This window comes from Taudactylus pleione, unplaced genomic scaffold, assembly GCF_031769625.1.
Source record: "Taudactylus pleione unplaced genomic scaffold, aTauple2 ptg000330l, whole genome shotgun sequence".
Lineage (NCBI taxonomy): Eukaryota > Metazoa > Chordata > Amphibia > Anura > Myobatrachidae > Taudactylus > Taudactylus pleione.
Window position 1 is genome coordinate 4,947,698 of NW_028284731.1, and position 18,301 is coordinate 4,965,998.

The 18,301-nt window shown below is 48.6% G+C and overlaps 1 protein-coding gene across 1 annotated transcript; it reads left to right on the forward strand.

The window, feature by feature from the left end:
- Window positions 1-14,948: 14,948 nt before the first annotated feature.
- Window positions 14,949-16,378, forward strand: LOC148509206 (protein kinase C delta type-like). The gene is given in 2 exon segments (XM_088443484.1): window positions 14,949-15,966; window positions 15,969-16,378. Coding segments are annotated over 2 exon segments (1,428 nt in total).
- Window positions 16,379-18,301: the final 1,923 nt, after the last annotated feature.

Here is an 18,301-nt window from a genome sequence, read left to right on the forward strand (position 1 = left end):
GCATCGTGGTCTGGGTCCCCCCCCTCTCCTCCGCTGTGGTCAGGTCTGTGTATGCAGCGCTGTGTCCTACCAGACTCTGTGTCTGTGTAGTTGATTTATCAGCGCTGGTTAGTGCAGGAATTGAGTTTCTTTGCATTGTATGTGACTGTGCTAGCGCTGCTGCCTGTACTTTCCATTTCTGACTGTCAGCCTTACTACTGTCCCTGTTCTTTCTGCTAAAGCCCTTGCAGTGCGGTGCTGCAGGGTGGTCTCTCGCCTTTTTAAAACAATTGGTGAGAGGGGTCACATACTTTTTCTACCATCATGTCTGAAAGTGACTTTCCTCTCCGGCCACAGTGTACTACGTGGAGGGGGGGAGGGTAGCACGGAGGGCCTCTGCCGGCAGTGTTTGTCATTGGCGCGGCCTATTACGGTTACAGCACCGGTACAGGAGCCGCCCTGGGCTTGTTTCGCTCAGGTGCTTACAACCTTAGTGGGCCAGTTAGCTCCGCAGCCCGCGTTTACGCAGATGGGTTTGTCCCAGCAATCAGTGGTGTCGTCACCCATGCAGGGTTTCCTAAGACACTTGGTGGTACCCCGCAGTCTCCCTATTTCCCCTCTCCCGGTTTCTCAGGAGCCGGCGTGGGTTCTTGAACTCCCTGACGAGTTCTGTACAGCACTTGTCGGATGTGTTGCAAGGAGAGTCTGTGATGCGGCCACATGAACGGCCGGTGGCGTCTCTGTCGGCTCCTTATGAGGATGACGAAGGGACGTTTGATGATGGGGAGATTCAGGATCCTTACGATTAGGAACCTCTCCATACTAAGGACGCAGACACTAGGTCCAAGGTGTATATTCCTGGACTTATTCGGGCAGTCCGCCCAGCCTTGGTGATTGAGGACGAAGTTCCCCCAGTGGCTAAATCCAAGTATGCCTTTTTTAAGGATGTGAAGGGTGACGCCACAGTCTTTCCTCTTTCGGGTCAGTTGGTGGACCATTTAGAGGAGGCGTGGAAACAACCTGGCAAGCGATACCAGCCGCAGAGGCGTCTGGCGGTGGCTTATCCGTTCGCGGATAATTATTTTGCTAAGTGGGAATCCCCTCCACAGGTGGATTCTCATGTGACACGTCTTGTCCGTAGTGCCACATTACCAATGCCATCCATGTCTTCCCTTAAGGATGCTACGGACCGCAAGGTGGAGATCTGCCTGAAGTCCGCTTATTCCCTTGCGGGGGGGGGGCAGCGCGGCCGGCTATGGCCATATGCTGGGTTGCCAGAGCTATGGAGCGCTGGGCGGATTCGTTGGAGGCGTCCATCGAGTCCGGCTGAGCAGGCGGAGTTGATTGGTAATCTCTGTGATTTGGCCACTTATGTCAACGAGGCGGCCTTAGACATTAGTACCCTGGTGTCTCGAATTTCTTCAGCAGCGGTGGCTGCTCATCGCACCTTGTGGTTGTGATCCTGGAAGGCGGACGCTGATTCCAAAAAGGGTTTGGAGGCGTTGCCCTTTAATGGAGAAGTTCTCTTCGGTCCAGATCTGGACAAGATTGTAGCCACACTGGCGGCAGCCAAATCGGCATGTCTCCCGTCGGCCGCTGTCCCTTCTGGTTCAGGACCATCGTCCTTTCGGTCTTATAGGGCCCAGGGCAGGCCCAAACCACAGTCTTTTCCCCGACAGGCTGGTCCCAAGAAATCGGCCAAGCCCCGGAAGCAGGCCTGGAGTACGAGACGTCCGGCCCATAAGCCAGATGACAAGCCTGCGGCCTGACGGTCCGGGCCTCCCTTTGGGGGATCCCAAAGTGGGAGGCCGCCTGCTGCAGTTCACCCGGTGATGGTCGGTCACCACGACAGACACTTGGGTTCTCGAGGTGGTCTCCCACGGGTATGCCCTCTCTTTCCGGCACAGACCCCCGGCTCGATTTTTCACCTCGGGTCTACCATCAGACCGGAACAAGGCCACGGAGCTGCGGAAGGTCTTGCACACTATGCTCCAGGCTGGAGTTATAGTGCCTGTTCCATTCTCCCAGAGGGGCCAGGGTTTCTATTCCAATCTCTTTTTGGTGCAGAAACCCAATGGGTCGTATCGTCCGATTCTCAACCTCAAAGCTCTCAACAAGTCTTTGCGGGTGCCGAAGTTTCGGATGGAGACCCTACGGTCCATCATTCTGGCGCTGAAACCTGGGGACTACATGGTGTCATTGGACATACAGGACGCTTACCTGCATGTCCCTATTCTTTTGCGCCATCAACAGTTCCTCAGGTTTGCAATCCGCAGCGACCACTTTCAGTTTCGGGCGTTGCCTTTTGGCCTGGCGACAGCACCGCGTGTGTTCACCAAGGTGATGGCGGCTTCTCTGCGGCTGCAGGGAGTCCGCATGTTGCCGTACTTGGACGACCTTTTATTAGTGCCAGGATCTCCGGAGCTCCTTCTGCGCCACTTGGACCTGACCATTGCGCTACTGCAACGGCACGGCTGGTTAATAAACTGGCAGAAGTCCACTCTAATCCCGTCACGGCGGATTCTGCACCTCGGAGCCTTATTGGACTCGGGACAGCAAAGGATCTTTGTGACGGGGGAAAAGATCTCTGCTTTACAGTCGAGGGTGCGCAGTTGTCTGCACAGTCGCCGGGTGTCTCTCCACTCGGCGATGAGGTTACTGGGCTCCATGGTGTCGGTGTTCGACATGGTGGAATATGCCCAGTTTCACTCCAGACCTCTGCAGCATCTGATCCTGTCCAAGTGGAACGGGCTGCCTCAGTCTCTCAAATCCCAGACGATAGTGCTCACCCCGGAGGTTCGCCTGTCCCTTGCCTGGTGGTTGCAGATGACCCATCTCAACAAGGGACGTCCGTTCTGGGTACCAAATTGGGTCCTGTTGACAACGGACGCCAGTCTTCGGGGCTGGGGAGCAGTTTCGGGTCCACACTTGTTCCAGGGCAGGTGGACTCCGACAGAAGCGGAGCTTCCAATAAATATCTTGGAACTCCGAGCGGTCTTCAATGCCCTCCAGCAGGCACATTGGGCTCTCCAGGGTCGCCCAGTGCAGGTCCAGTCGGACAACGCTACCACCGTGGCCTACATAAACCGGCAAGGAGGAACCCGAAGTCGGGCGGCTCTCGTAGAGGTGTCTCGGATCCTGGTATGGGCGGAGCGCAATCTTCCGGCCATATCAGCTGTCTTCATCCCGGGAGTGCTAAATTGGGAGGCGGACTTTCTCAGTCGCCAGGACGTTCATCCAGGGGAATGGTCCCTGCACCCGGACGTTTTTCAACTTCTGGTGGACAAGTGGGGTCTTCCAGAGATCGACCTCATGGCGTCCCGGCACAACAACAAGTTGCCGGTGTACGGGTCTCGCACAAGAGACGAAAAGGCATCTCTGGCGGATGCTCTCTCCGTCCGGTGGACGTTCCGGTTCGCTTACCTGTTTCCTCCGGTTTCCCTTCTTCCACGAGTAATCCGGAAATTCAAACAGGAAGGAGGGACGCTCCTGCTGATAGCTCCCACGTGGCCCAGACGGCACTGGTTCTCAGACCTTCAGGGTCTGTCCGTGGACAGTCCTCTGCGGTTGCCGAAACGACCAAGGTCCTTGTCTTCACCCGGACCTGACTCGGCTGTCTTTGACGGCGTGGCTGTTGAGACAGCCATGTTAAGGTCCAGGGGGTTTTCCAGCTCTGTAGTGCGTACCATGTTATGAGCTCAGAACCCGTCTTCCGCGAGGATATATCTTCGCGTGTGGCATACGTTCTTCCAGTGGTGTCGACCGAGAGGTTATGCACCGCGGGAGTTTCGTCTGTCTCGGATACTCGCCTTCCTACAAGCGGGACTAGATCATGGGCTTCGCCTGGCTTCTTTGAAGGTACAGGTTTCGGCCCTGTCTGTCTGATTTCACCGTAGGATTGCTACAATCCCGGATGTGCGCACCTTTATGCAAGGTGTTCTCCGCATTCAGCCACCCTTTGTTCCACCTGTGGCTCCTTGGGATTTGGCTGTGGTCCTGAGAGCTCTCCAAGGACCGCCGTTTGAACCACTGGGCTCAGTGGATCTTAAATGGCTAACAGCTAAGACTGTTTCCTTCTGGCCATAGCTTCGGCCAGACGTGTTTCTGATTTAGGGGCTCTTTCTTGCTCCGCACTCGGCCTGAATTTCTTCCCAAGGTTGTTTCCCAGTTTCATGTTAACGAGGAAATAGTTGTTCCGGCCTTTAACTCACCTGGCCTTTCAGTGAGTGAGGCCACTTTGGATGTGCGGGCCTTAAGGACTTATGTTGACCGCACTTCTTCGTTTAGGAAGTCGGACGCCTTGCTCGTCCTCTATGGCTTCCGTAAAAAGGGTTGGCCTGCTTCAAAGCAAACTTTGGCAGCCTGGATCCGTATGGCTATTTCTGAAGCTTATCTTCATGAAGGCCTGCCGGTTCCTCCTTCTCTGAAGGCTCACTCCACTAGGTCTGTGGGTCCTTCGTGGGCAGCTCGACGTGGTGCCTCTGCAGTCCAGATCTGCAAGGCTGCTACGTGGTCCTCTGTCCATACCTTCATGAGGTATTACAGGTTTGACACCTTCGCCTCTCAGGATGCTTCCTTCGGGCGGCGGATTCTCCTTTCAGCACAGGAGCGTCCCCACCCTTAAAGGATACTGCTTTGGGACATCACCAAGGTATCCTGTGGATACCCTATGGACCCTGAAGTAGAAAATATGAGATATGGTAAGAACTTACCTTTGTTATCTCTATTTCTACGAAGTCCATAGGGTTCCACAGGACTCCCACCCTGTCGCACCTGTGCTGCAGATGGGCTTTACTCTGGTCACCGTTTTTTCCGTCTCCCTCTGGTGAGAATGTGATTCTTGTGTGTATCCAGATCTTTTTTTCTCTCTCTTCCTTCTCCTCCTCCGGCCTATGGCTTGGTAACTAACTGAGATGCCTTGGCTCGGGGGCGGGGTATAGGAGGGGGACCCTAGTGCATCCTGGGAGGCTGAAAGCTTAACTCTATGGTGCCCGATGACTGACGTCACACCTATACCCCAAGGTATCCTGTGGAACCCTATGGACTTCGTAGAAATAGAGATAACAAAGGTAAGTTCTTACCATATCTCATATTTTCCCCAGGTGTATGAAAGAGAAGGACTGCAACAGGAATCTGCAAATACCTACTGCGATTCCTCGCTGACCGCAGCATCCCCCATATGTTTCTATAGGGGATGTGATGCTGCCAAATTTACCAACATCCGGAATGCGATGCATTCCAGATATTGGCCCCCGCAGCTATCGCCTTCTGCAGATGTCATTGACCGCTATAGCCTAGGGCAGGGGTGGGGAACCTTTTTTCTGCCAAGGGCCATTTTCATATATATAACATTATTCGCGGGCCCAGGACAGGCCACGCCCCCTCCATGTGATGTCACACAGGTACGGGGCCACAATCGCCAGTGATTACAGCAATGCCTGGAACATCCTGAGTATGCTCTGGGGGAGTTGTAAGGGCCGTGGTGTGACAGTCTGAAGCAGCCTAAAGATGCTCCAGGCAGCACTGCTGCATAGATTCTAGCTGCAGCGTGCCATTACAGACACCCTGCGATCCAGATGAGGCTAGCAGAAAAAAGCTCAGAGGGACAGACCAAATGATTCCTGGGGCCTTATACAGCTCCTGGGCCTGAGGTTCCCCATCCCTGGCCTATGGGCTACACCACTCATTATTAGCCAGCGGCCGTGCATCTGCAGTCAGTGGGACTTTGCATGCACAGTAGCCCTGGCAGAATTCTGGACATATCGCAGGGTGCCGGATGATACATCCCGGCGCTATGATTGAATTTTGCATTGTGATCATGGGCGGTAATGTGCCCAAATCGCATTGCAAATGCGACCATTAATAAATAGGCTCCAATGTGAGGTTGATATAGTGACTGGTGAAATCATCACTGTCGACCACCCGTTCCCAACCTATTTTTCACATGGAGTAGAACTACTGGGCAGCTTTATTCTTACACTGCATTTTACAGTTAAGATGGGACACACTATACGATATTGCTAACGATTTGGCCGATTCCGAGGCATCGTTCATATCGTGCAGTGTGTGTGCACTACATCGTGCAGTGCGCGCTCCCATGAAGTAGTCAGCCGCATCGACTGATCTTTTGTACATGCAGTAAAATCAGGCGATGCGGCTGACGATCCCATGCAGCGCACCAGATCGTCCAGTGTGTACAGACCACCAGATATGTTGACCCATCTGTGCTGGGGTCGTGGGTTGCATCGCTAGCTACACAGTCGTTTAGTGTGTACACAGCTTAAAACGCAGTCCACAGGACTCCAGTTCACGAAAATGCAGTTTTTGGGGGATATGCAACTTACCCCATATGTACAAAGCATCGGAATGCATCGCATTCCGGCTCTTCGTCCTGGTGGGTAACGCCATCTTACCCAATAGAAGCCTATGAGCCTGTTTCTGGGACGCTCCCCCTGAGAGGGATACGATCGTATCCCTCCCATCACCCCCCGCGGCCGGCGGCCATCTGCGCATGCGCAGAAGGATGCCAGAGGGATTCTGAGTGTTAAACCCGTAAATGCCTCTGTCTGGGGGCATCGCAAAGGACAGCTCTTATCAGGAGAGCTGTCCATTGCGAAATTCTAGGTACATACCGCGGTAATCAACCGCGGTATGTTCCCAAAGAGAAGCAGCATGTACCGGATAACCGATGCGATGCTTAGTACATCCTGTCCTAAGGCCCAAACGTTGGGAAGTAGAAGGTATCTGCGGTGCCAATAGGCGGAGCGAGGGGCGGATTGGGATGGAAAACCAGCCCGGGAAATTTATGGAAGCAGCCCTAATGGGGGCGGGGTCTGTCAAGGGGGAGGGATCCCTTCTCATAGGGCCTGTTTCTCATTTGGAAATAGTTGCAGCCATCCTTGCGTCTTTTGCTACAGTTTCATCTGTGACTTTAAGATAATACTGCTACAATGTCATTCCCTCGTGTACAGTCCAGATATGCAAGGACTGAGACGCCCGCTTTCAGTGTCTAAGGGGTCTATTCAATAATCCATGGAGAGCGATAAAATGGAGAAAGATAAGTCCCAGCCAATCAGCTCCTAACTGTCAAGTTACAGGATGTTTTTGAAAAATGACAGGAGCAGTTGGCTGAGACTTATCTTTCTCCATTTATCTCTCTCCAAGGATTAGTGAATAGACCCCGAAGACTTTAGACACCACCATCGGTTGCACCATTGGAACTTTCAACAGCCCTATGCTAAGTGCAGATCATCCATGTACAGTGAGTATGGCCTGCATTGTGAGCAATTCAGCGTCCCTATAGCCAACTCTCTGTAACCGCCCAGTAACACCCAACACATTTTCATACACTACTTGGTGCATGCATCTGATCCGCACTGTCACTCACACTCATGCACAAAACAATGCACAAGAAAAAATAATACTGTGGTCTCCACAGGAAAATAATAAAACACACTGGGCCCCACAGTAAAAAAAATACCCACAATGACACCCGACTGAAAAAAAAAACCACATTAGCCTCCACAGGAAAGAATAAAACATAATGGCCCCCACATGAAAAAATAAAAACACATTAGCTTCAACAAGAAAAAAATAAAACACACCAGCCCCAAACAGATAAAAAAAACAAATACATTCGTCCCTACAGAAAACAAATACATTGGGCCCCATAGGTAAAAATACAAACACATTGGACCACACAAGAAAAAAACAACACATTGGCCACTGCAGGAAAAATATTAAAACACATTGTGCTCCACAAGAAAAAAAAATAGGGTGCGCAGTGTACATCCCCACCAGAACCTGGAGCACAAACTTCATAAACTCCACCACCGCTGGGGTCGGGATGGGAGTAGCCGTTGTGGGAAGCAGGATGCGAGGAGTAATAGTAGTGGGATGCATGGGGCAGGATGAGAATAGTAGTATTGAGAAGCAGGGGGTTGATTGGGAGTAGTAGTAGTGTGTTTCTGAGGTCATGATGGGAGTAGTAGTAATGGCAGAGCAGGTGCAGGCTTAGAGTAATAGTGTGGGTAGGCTGGAAGTAGTTGTAGTTCAGAACAGGGGGCAGGATAGGAGTAATAATGGAAAGCAGGGGGCAGGATAGGAGTAATAGTGGATAGCAGGGGGCAGGATGGCAGTAGTGGTGTGGAGCAGGGGGCAGGATGGCAGTAGTGGTGTGGAGCAGGGAGCAGGATTGGAGTAGTGGTGTGGAGCAGGGAGCAGGATGGGAGTAGTGGTGTGGAGCAGGGGGCAGGATGGGAGTAGTGGTGTGAAGCAGGGGGCAGGATGGGAGTAGTGGTGTGGAGAAGGGGGCAGGATGGGAGTAGTGGTGGAAATAAACGGGCTGGATAGGAGTGAAAGAAACAATAATCACCTCCACTGTAGGGTCAGCTCAGCTCACCGCCATCATTCTCTCAGCGATGATATCATCCTCACTCAGCCAGAGTGTGTTGAAAAGCCCCTGCCATCCGTGTCCCGCTCCTCTCTGTCCCATGCACAGCTGCACACACCCCGCCTCCCTGCGTGGTCCAGTTCATCATCTCAAGCAGCCCCAGGGGACAGGATGGGATGGCCCAAAGAAAAAGAGGGGCTGCTGATAGCGGGCAACGGAGGATGAGGGAAGGAGGTGACACCGCACATACTGGAGCCAGAGTACTTCCGGTTTGCATCTGCTTACTGTGTTGGAGGCTAGAGGCGGGGCCGTCAGTGTTGACTGACGACCCCGTGCTCTGCAAATGCTGCAGCTCCTCCGTCATTAAGCCTCTGCAGTTGTGCAGAAGCTGAGCTGCCCGACCGGAGCTAAGCTTCGATCGCGGCAGCGGGACGGAAGAGTGGTGGCCCGGGGGAGGAGGGGTTAGACTGTTGATGGGGGGGCGCTGTCACTAAGATGCTGCGCTCCCCTAATCGTGGTAGCAGAATGCAATACACTAATTGAAGAGTGGGTTGGGCGGCTGCCGGCCACCAAGGGGACCGGCCCAGTGGGAACTGGCCCGGCTTCCGGCGGCCCAATCCGCCGCTGGGCGGAGCTGGAGTGAAAGCTGGGAGCTACAGAGTACATGAAACAGAGGTTCTGGCACTCATCCTTCAGCCACAACAATGGGAGGATCACCAAGAACAGCACGAGTCTCATATCACTGAGTCAGACATATGCTACGAAGAGACTGCATTAAAGTTTGTAGAGTGGTGCTGTGACTTTCCCATGTGTAAAAAAATAAAGCTACCTTCTTCTCTTTACCAAACAGCGTCTCCAGCCAATCCATACGAAAGATAAAATGGATGTTGTCCCTATATAATTGGAAGTTTACAGGGGTAGGGTGTATCTATTCTTGCAGTAAAGTTTTCATTGCTGCCGCACTCACTACCAATAATAATTTCCTACTACCATGAGTAACCCTCTAACCACTTGGGAAGATACCCAGAATGGCCCATTCTGGAGTGAATGGAATATAATTGACCAATTGGGCTTCGGTTTCCTGTTTCACCCGTCTCCAAAAGCCCTGAACCACTGGACACTGCCATAAGCAATGGTAAAGATCCACTTCCCCTCTTCCAAATCTAGGACAATTGTGGGATTTTGCAAGTCCCATTGGATATTTAATTTAATTAAATTAGTCAATTTATCTTGTATTTGTGTTTGTATTTCATTAATTTTACATGGTAAATGTTACTTTTGAATTTATTAATAATAGTGTCCAGACACTGGTATAAGTTCAACATTCATCACATCGCCATTCATAATGTCAACATGAGAATAGTCTTCATTCTAGCACCCTGCACCTGTAACAACCCGTGCAGTTCCTCTTCCTGCCTGGGGTGTCGCTATTTGCTCTGGTGCTTCTAGCACACTCAGCTAATGCAACAACCCGCTGAGATACAGACCAAAGTGTGCTAGAAGAACCAGAGCAGAGAGCGACACCCCAGGCAGGAAAGAGGAACTGCACGGGTTGTGACAGATGCAAGGTGCTAGAATGAACACTACGAGAATATCAACATGGTTGTTATGTTGATATTGCACATGTCAACATGTTTGTAATGTCGACATTCACTATGTCAACATTCAGCATGTCCACACTGATGAAATGTCGAAGTGATCAGAATGCCGACACAGTGTTTTAGGTTAAGTCTATACCTAACTGTAATGTTAACCCTAACGGTACAATGTTGACATTCTGTCCATATTGACATTTACAGATGTCAACATTTTAACTATGTCTGCATTATAACTGTCGATATTCTGACTACAGTATAACTAATACCCCTTTTACACCGGAGCTAAAACCCGGGTTATTGCAGGGTTAACCCGGGTTATTGCAGGGTTAACCCGGGCAGCTCCTTGGTGTAAAAGGGGTGAGGGTTAGATTGCCGGGTCGAGTGACCAGGCAATCCAACCCAGGTAAATAGCAGGGTTTAACACGGGCGTAGCTCGTGAAACCCTGCTGTGTGTACGGCGCACTCCGGGTCTTGATGACCTGCAGTGCGCCACTAGCCAAACATCCACTTTCACGCCGGATAAGCCGGGTCTATGCAGACCCAACTGCGGTGTGAGCGGCGCTGACTCGGGAATATCCCGAGTTGGCGCCAGCTAAATTCCGGGTCTGATCCGGATAGGAACCCTGGGCCTGATTCAGACCCGCTCGCGAGCGCTGAGCGCTCGCAAGCGGGTCGATGTTGCCCTAGTGCACATGCGCATGATGGAGGCTGCTCCGTTGTGCGCATGCGTGAGACCCGAATAACGACGGCCAAGCCGTCGTTACGGGTCTCGCACCAAAGGGGGCGTGCTGTCGATGGTGATTGGCAGCACTCCCCCTTTGGTGGGCGTGCCGGGGGCGTGGCTGCCCAGACGGAGGCGTTCCTATGGGAACACCTACCGTCTGGGGCCGGCCCCACTGACATCACTAGTCAGTGGGAGTGCTTTTGGCTCTGATAGAGCCAAAAGCACTCCCGGGCTTGCGGCAGCGAGACCCTACCGCAGGGTCTCGTCGCAAGCCCGATGGTCGTGATGGTCTTGACCATCGCGACCATGATTTTGGCCGCTCGCTATAGCTGTGTGTGGTCACCCACAGCTATGCGAGCGGCCAGGAGGCCGCTCCAAAATGAAGGAGGGACGGCCCTGATTCAGAGCGAGCGCTCTGTCAGAGCGTCCGGCTCTGAATCAGTGCCCCTGTTCCAACTCCGGGTCAGACCCGGAATTTTGGTGGAAAAGGGGTATTATATACATGACACTTCATTGCAGTGTTATATTATGTACAGATTAGGTAATGTACAGTATCTTGGGTATTTACTACTCAGAGGGGAATTCAATTACAACCGATAAGCTTTCACGGGTGAAAAAGGGGGGTAGCCTTCAGAATTTATATGTTTGGCTCCCTTTTTCATGCAATGTTAACGCCTATTAAATTGACATGTTAATGGGCGTTAACACACAGAATCTGTAAAAAAATTCATCAAGGTAAGTGCTGCACTTTGGGGCTAATTTAATAGCCCTGGGGGAACACAGCCAGCAATAAATTACTACTGCATATTGAATTTCCCCCTAAGACTGTCAAGATCCATTTCTATACCTTTATTCCTTCTGGCATAAGCTAAGCAAACATAATTGTTGCAGAGCCGGAATCAAGGTGAGGTGCGTCAGGCTCAACCCACATAATTTTGTCTTTTTTGGGAGGCTACATTTTAGCATGATTTTCTTTTTTTATTAAGACACTTAAGTGCTGAATTATCATAATAATACATCTGGTGGGTATTTCAATAAACTACTCCTCTTCTGTGCAGAGCAGCAGTGAATGTGTGCCTTACGCCTTACGTACTTACAACTGGTGACTGTGGCAGTATAGTGGTTGTAGAAAAGGGGAAAGGGCCAGTCTAGCACTTTTCAACATATTACCACACCCCATGACCTGATTTTGCACAACTTCAATGTTGGGAGATATGCAGGTTGTATGGCCACATGGGGGTAATAGTGGTAAACAATAATGGCTATTACATGTATATTTGTAGACATAAAACAAATGGAGAGAAACACTCAATTGGTTGAGCCACGTAAAATCAATGTAACCTCTGCTTCACATTAAGTTGGGCCTAATGAAGATTTGGTGAAAGCCCTGGATAAAGAAGGCCAGGCTTTCAGTTATCTGAAGAAAAAGTTCTGAAGTAATGGAGCATACACACGGTCAGATTTGTCAGATTTGTCAGATGAACGATTTGAACGTTTTTACCAAAGTTTTGAACGATTGAACGATTTTTGACTGCATTAAAATGAATGGAATCGTCCAAGTCTGACTGCAAACACATCAGATGTCAGATATCGTTATCTGACAAACGGGAACGAGCATTGTAGATCGTCCATCGTTCAGGCATGTCAGATATGTCAGATTTTCCTTCAGATATGAACGACTGAACGATTTTTAAATCGTTATCGTTCATATCTGAAGGAAAAATCTGACCGTGTGTATGCACCATAAAGCAAAGTTAAAATAAAGGCAAATCTGTGAACCCCCCTAATAAGGAAATTGATTATGGATTAAATATTTAATGCTACATTGATGGAAATTGAGTCTTCTGCTTAGTCCTCCATCAAAGCTTCTGTGTGTGGATTCTTAAGGAACAGGAAAGAGGCCAACTACATGTCCATCTTAAATTAACTATTGGACAATGACAAGAATATGGGTTGTAGAATGTCACTTCAAATTAACTTTTTACATTCCCAACTAGGGGTATATTTACTAAAGTGCGGGTTTTAGAAGTTGAGAAGTTGCCCACAGCAACAAATCAGATTCTAGCTACTATCTTCTATAAGGTGCTAGATAAATGTCAAGTACAATCTTATTGGTTTCTATGGGCAACTTCTAAAAACCCGCACTTTAGTAAATATACCTCTAGATGGGAATGTAAAAGTGAATCTCATGGGACTAAGCATCCCCAGGAATCCAATCAAAAAGACTCATCTGTGCCTGCATTGTGTTACTGCTACAACCATGCTAGTTACTGAGGAAGCCTCACACCTGTGCCAAACACATTTGGAACAACCCATATAAAGAAGACTATCAGCACAATCACACATCTTGTTTTTTTTTTTCTAAATCCTACTTCTGTTTCTTATGGATTTGAACATTGTTATAGTTACACAACAAAACACACCACCCCATGCTTACCATACAGAAATGGTGTGAGCTCAAAGTCATCTAAGCACAACTTAGGTGACCTCAGGAAGCACATCAACGTGACCAGAAATATTGGTGAAATGTATTTAACAAAGTTTATTACTATCACACTGTGTTTAACATCTCACGTCCTGTTTCTCATGGAACAGCAGATCAGCTTCACTGCGCACTATGGATTATTTTTGGGAGTTAGACTTATTACTAAATCTGACAGTGCCATGCATACCATGAGCTCAATGTAATAGACAGCAAGCCGGCACCGCTGCGGCAAAACATGTGAGCATACCCGTATTTTTAAAACAGCAAGCATGTTAAAAGCTAAACGAAGCTGATTTAGCCTTTAACATGCTTGCTGCTTTAAAAATATGGGAATACTCGCATGTATTCCCGCAGCGGTGCCGGCTCGCAGGTTATTACATTTACCCCACATTTGTAAAACAAACATCACATCACTAAATAACGGGATCACTCCAACTGATTAAGAATTATGCTCAAAGAAAACTCAAAAGCAATTATATAAGTAATAATACCTGTCACCTCTTATAAGTGAACTACCAGTTAATTGTTAACGTTTATCTGAGTAACTCCTTTCCTGTAGTATATCCACATAAACTGCCTGCTAACATGTGTGCTACTGTGCTGCACATGCACCAGATGGAACTATGACTGCGCAGACCAATCATCTCTCTGCAGCTTCCTATTGGTCTGTGGGGTCACATCTCTGTCCAGCAGACATCTTACATTTATTGACATAAAAGTCTCACATATTATAACAAAAGGGCTGTTTATGATAAATAGGCCCCAAAGTGAAAATGAAGCCTGATAGGTCACTGGTCATTTTTTTCTATAATACATAGCAGAAAGTATCACAAAGATAAGTCTGTGATCTTTCTGAATGGAACCCACTGGCTATAATTGAAATATTCTTACTATGGGCACAAATACATTCTAGATAGGGAAAACAGGAACTCTTTCTCTATGGCGCCCATTTATTAATGATCACATTTTGCAATGCGATCAGGGCATCCAGTACCACCCATGTACGCATTGCAAAATGCGTTCATACCGGCTGAATGTACTATCCGGCACATGCAGGGAGACGGGCTCCGAAAAGAGCCCGTCCCTGCGATGTGGCCGGGGTGCATGTGGGACTGCTGCACATGCGCCGTCCCGCGGACTGCACATGAGCGGCGCCCATTGCCGGCGGAGGGATCTGGGAGATCCCTCCGCTGGCAGAAATGCGGTAAGTCCCCATAGACTACAGCGGCTAACGCTATCTTCAGATAGCGTTAGCTGCTGGGGTCAATATCAGGAATGCTTTGCATTCCCGATATTGATACATTTGGCTGCATCGCATCCCCCATAGAAACCTATGGGGGAGGCAGCTGCCAGCGGCAATGGAGGGATCGCAGCAGGTATTGGAGATACCTGCTGCGGTCCCTCATTCATACATCCGGGGGATACTTAATATTTGAGGTAAACCCCCGAAAACATGTGTTTTCGGCAAATTTACCTCAAATTAACTTTTATAAATGGGCCCCTTAATCTTATACAGTTTAGAGTTTGGACAAGATGAAACTTTCATCTTCGTCAACTGTCATAATGTATGGGACCTGTAGGACTAAGCTCAACTGCACACTGTAGCTGCTTGTGACATCACGGTTACTGATGGCATCACACATCTACTTGTACAGCTGCCAGCACCCCTGAAACTCTGTTTTCAGAAACTCCAAACTGCGCGGTCACTTTTTGTGATACTACAAGTTTGTTTTACTCTCTAAGAGCCATATTGTTGTCTTCTGACATAACATGGGAACTAGTAAGAGAAAAAAAACTCCAGATAAAGCAGGAAGACGGAGAAACCAAGGAAAACAGACCAGAAAAGCAGAAAGACGCAGAGGAAAGCAGGCAGGCCAGACAAAACCAGCAAAGAGAGAGGTGAGAATAAACAATGCATTTGTAGCAGATGTACAGAGAGACTGGGACAGGTTTGCTGGATTTCTAAAAAAGAAAAGAGATCAGTTCATAAGAGCATGCAGCAGATGTCCCAGATTTTGGCGAGTGAGATGCAGGAGAAACTTTGACATTGCTGAAGATCCAGGGGAGGGATGCAGTCATTGGGCAGGCCATATAAACCTTTCAAAAAAAGAGACAAACAAAAAGAAAACATGCAAAGCAGCTATACAGAGATGTTGGGACCTGTTTTCTGGATTTCTAAACAAGAAGAAAAATCAATTCATAACAGCAATTAGCAGAGGCAAATCAGGCATCCCACCAGTTCAACAAACTACAGAAGAGAGCTGCTCTATGCCCACCACCCACCAAAGCACAGAGGCTGTCCCTCTAACAGTTGAAAAATTTATTTTCCATTCAATAATTGGAGAGGGAGGTTATGGCAAAGTGATGCTGGCAACAGATGCTATTTGTAGGGAAAGAGTGGCAGTTAAAATCTTAAGGAAGAGAGCACTTATAAAATATGAGGACAGTTTGGTAGAATGTCAGGTCCTTGAATTGGCACATGAGAGCAATTTTCTAATCCATGGTTATGCAGCCTTCCACACAGAGAGCTATCTATACTGTGTAATGGAACTGGCTGGTGGAGGAGATCTGTTCAATTTCATGAATGAGACCTCAGAGCTGGACCTCACCATAATAACATTTATAGCTGCTAAACTGGTTTGTGGACTGCAGTTTATGCATTCAAGAGGAATAATTCATCGGGACATAAAACTGGATAACATTTTGCTGACCACTGACGGTCATGTCAAGATCACCGACTTTGGTTTGGCCCTATTGAATGCATTTGGAAAAACCGATGCACAGTCTTTGGTGGGACACCTGGCTAAAATGCTCCAGAAATGATAAACTGCCAGCCATACAGTACAGGTGTAGACTGGTTCGCATTTGGAGTTATTTTGTATATACTCACCATAGGATCGTACCCTTTCCCTGGAGAGTCAACATCAGAGGTAGAGGCAATGATCCTTACACAAGAACCAGCATTCCCAGGCCTTACTGATTCTGTAACAGAGGACATTTTAAGAAAGCTTCTGTGCAAAGAACAGTCCTTCCGGCTCGAGGTAAATAATGTGCGAGAACACCTCTTCTTCTCTTTAATTAACTGGGAAGAGACAGAGACTGGAAAAACTGCATCCCCAGTCACACTTCACAAGGACTCCATGGTCTGCTGCCTGCCTGACCTTGGCTATGTCCCTGGAAATGCACTGATTACTGCCTGACCTGACCTCAGCTATGTCCCAGGAGATGCACTCTCTGCCACCTGTACTGACCTTAGCTACATCCCTGGAAACGCACTCTCTGCCGCCTGTCCTAACCTTGGCTACATCACTGGAGATGCACTGTCTGCGGCCTACCTCGACCTCGGCTACATCCCAGGAGATGCACTGTTTATCACCTGCTGCAACCTTTGCTACATCCCTGGAGATGCACTGTCTGCTACCTGCCCCTGTCTTGGCTACGTCCCAGGAGATGCACTGTCCCCTGCCTGCCCTGACCTTGTCTATATCCCCAGAGATGTACTGTCTTCTGCCTGCCACAACCTTTGCATCATCACTGGAGATGCACTGTCTGCAGCCTGCTGTGACCTGTGCTACATCTCTGGAGATGCACTGTCTGCCACCTGCCCCTGCCTTGGCTACATCCCAGGAGATGCACTGATTATTGTACCCACATCGGCTATGTCCCTTAAGATGCACTGTCTGCCACCTGCCCTGACTTTGGTTACGTCACTGGAGATCCACTGTTTGCAGCCTGCCTCAACCTCGGCTACATCTCTGGTAAAATGTACTGTCTGCCACCTGACTTGACCTCGGCTACATCCATGGATATGCAGTGTCTGCCACCTATCCCAACTATGACTGCGTCCCAAGAGATGCACTGTCTGCCACCTGCCCCGACCTTGGCTACGTCCCCGGAGATGAACCGTCTGTCGCCTGCCCCGATCTTGGCTATGTCTTGGAAATGCACTATTGATTCTTTAACTGAATTATGTACATTCCTCACTTAAAATAAAGTAAAAAATAAATAAATAAAGGTATCTTGCTTAAATATTTGTGGATTTACTATGCTTCAAAATAGGAAAAATGTGGAAAGAATAAATCAAGACATGGTAGGGCTAAAAGAAGCTTTATCCTTACAAGGTCAACAGCAATGTGTTTAGAAATGGTGTACTCTATATAATCTATTGGAAAATATAGAGGGCCTGATTCAGAGGTATATGTAATGTCGATACCGCATGCATCCGAGTAGCACTTCACATGTGTACCAATGGTCAATGCTGGGAGATGCAGAATGAATTTGGATGCAAGAGCCCTGAATTTTAGTGGGCATTACAGGGATGTAACAGGGGGGTGGTTAGGTAGACCCCGATGTGCCTTGGAGAGGTCGGGTTCAGCGACTGTCCACCTATGAACCAGGCCCAGAATAAGTTACTCTCCAGATCCATAATTAATGGAAACATTTAATTAATTTGATATAAGTTTATTTTTAAATGTGTTGTATTGATTCAAAAGTATCTTTGACAAAAAAATATCAATACAATACAGAATGTCATAGAAATAAAGACAGATACAGATGAGGAACATAAATGTATCCAACAAATATCACATAGTAAACAAATGAAAAGAAATATCTATAAATCAACCAAACATAAGTATAAAATAAAGCAATATATGAATAAACAAAGAAAAAATTGAAATCATACAAAAAAACCACAAAAGCAAATAAAAAGAAGAAAAGAAAAAGCATAAATTTGAGCATGATAACAGTGCCATGCAGACTAGGCAGGGCTGGATTTTCCACCAGGCAACCTAGGTGCTCACCTAGGGTCTGGCAGGATCCAAGGGGCCTGTGGACAGGCCCCTTTGGCCCAAGAAATCTGGCTGGTCAAAATGCTCCCAGAGGAGCACAGCATGAGTACCGCGTGATGTCATGATGTCACACGGTCCCACCTCCATTTCCAGGGAGACCCGCTGCCTGCACTGTCACAGACTCAGAGTGACTGAATAGCAGGCGGGAAGAGGAGGGTTACTGGGTCCACCACACAGCCCCAGCTAGCTCCGGAGTCCAGACCACACACTAATTTCCCCTGCAGTGGCCACAATATGGGCAGAGCCAATACAACAAGCCCTGCCCCCACATAC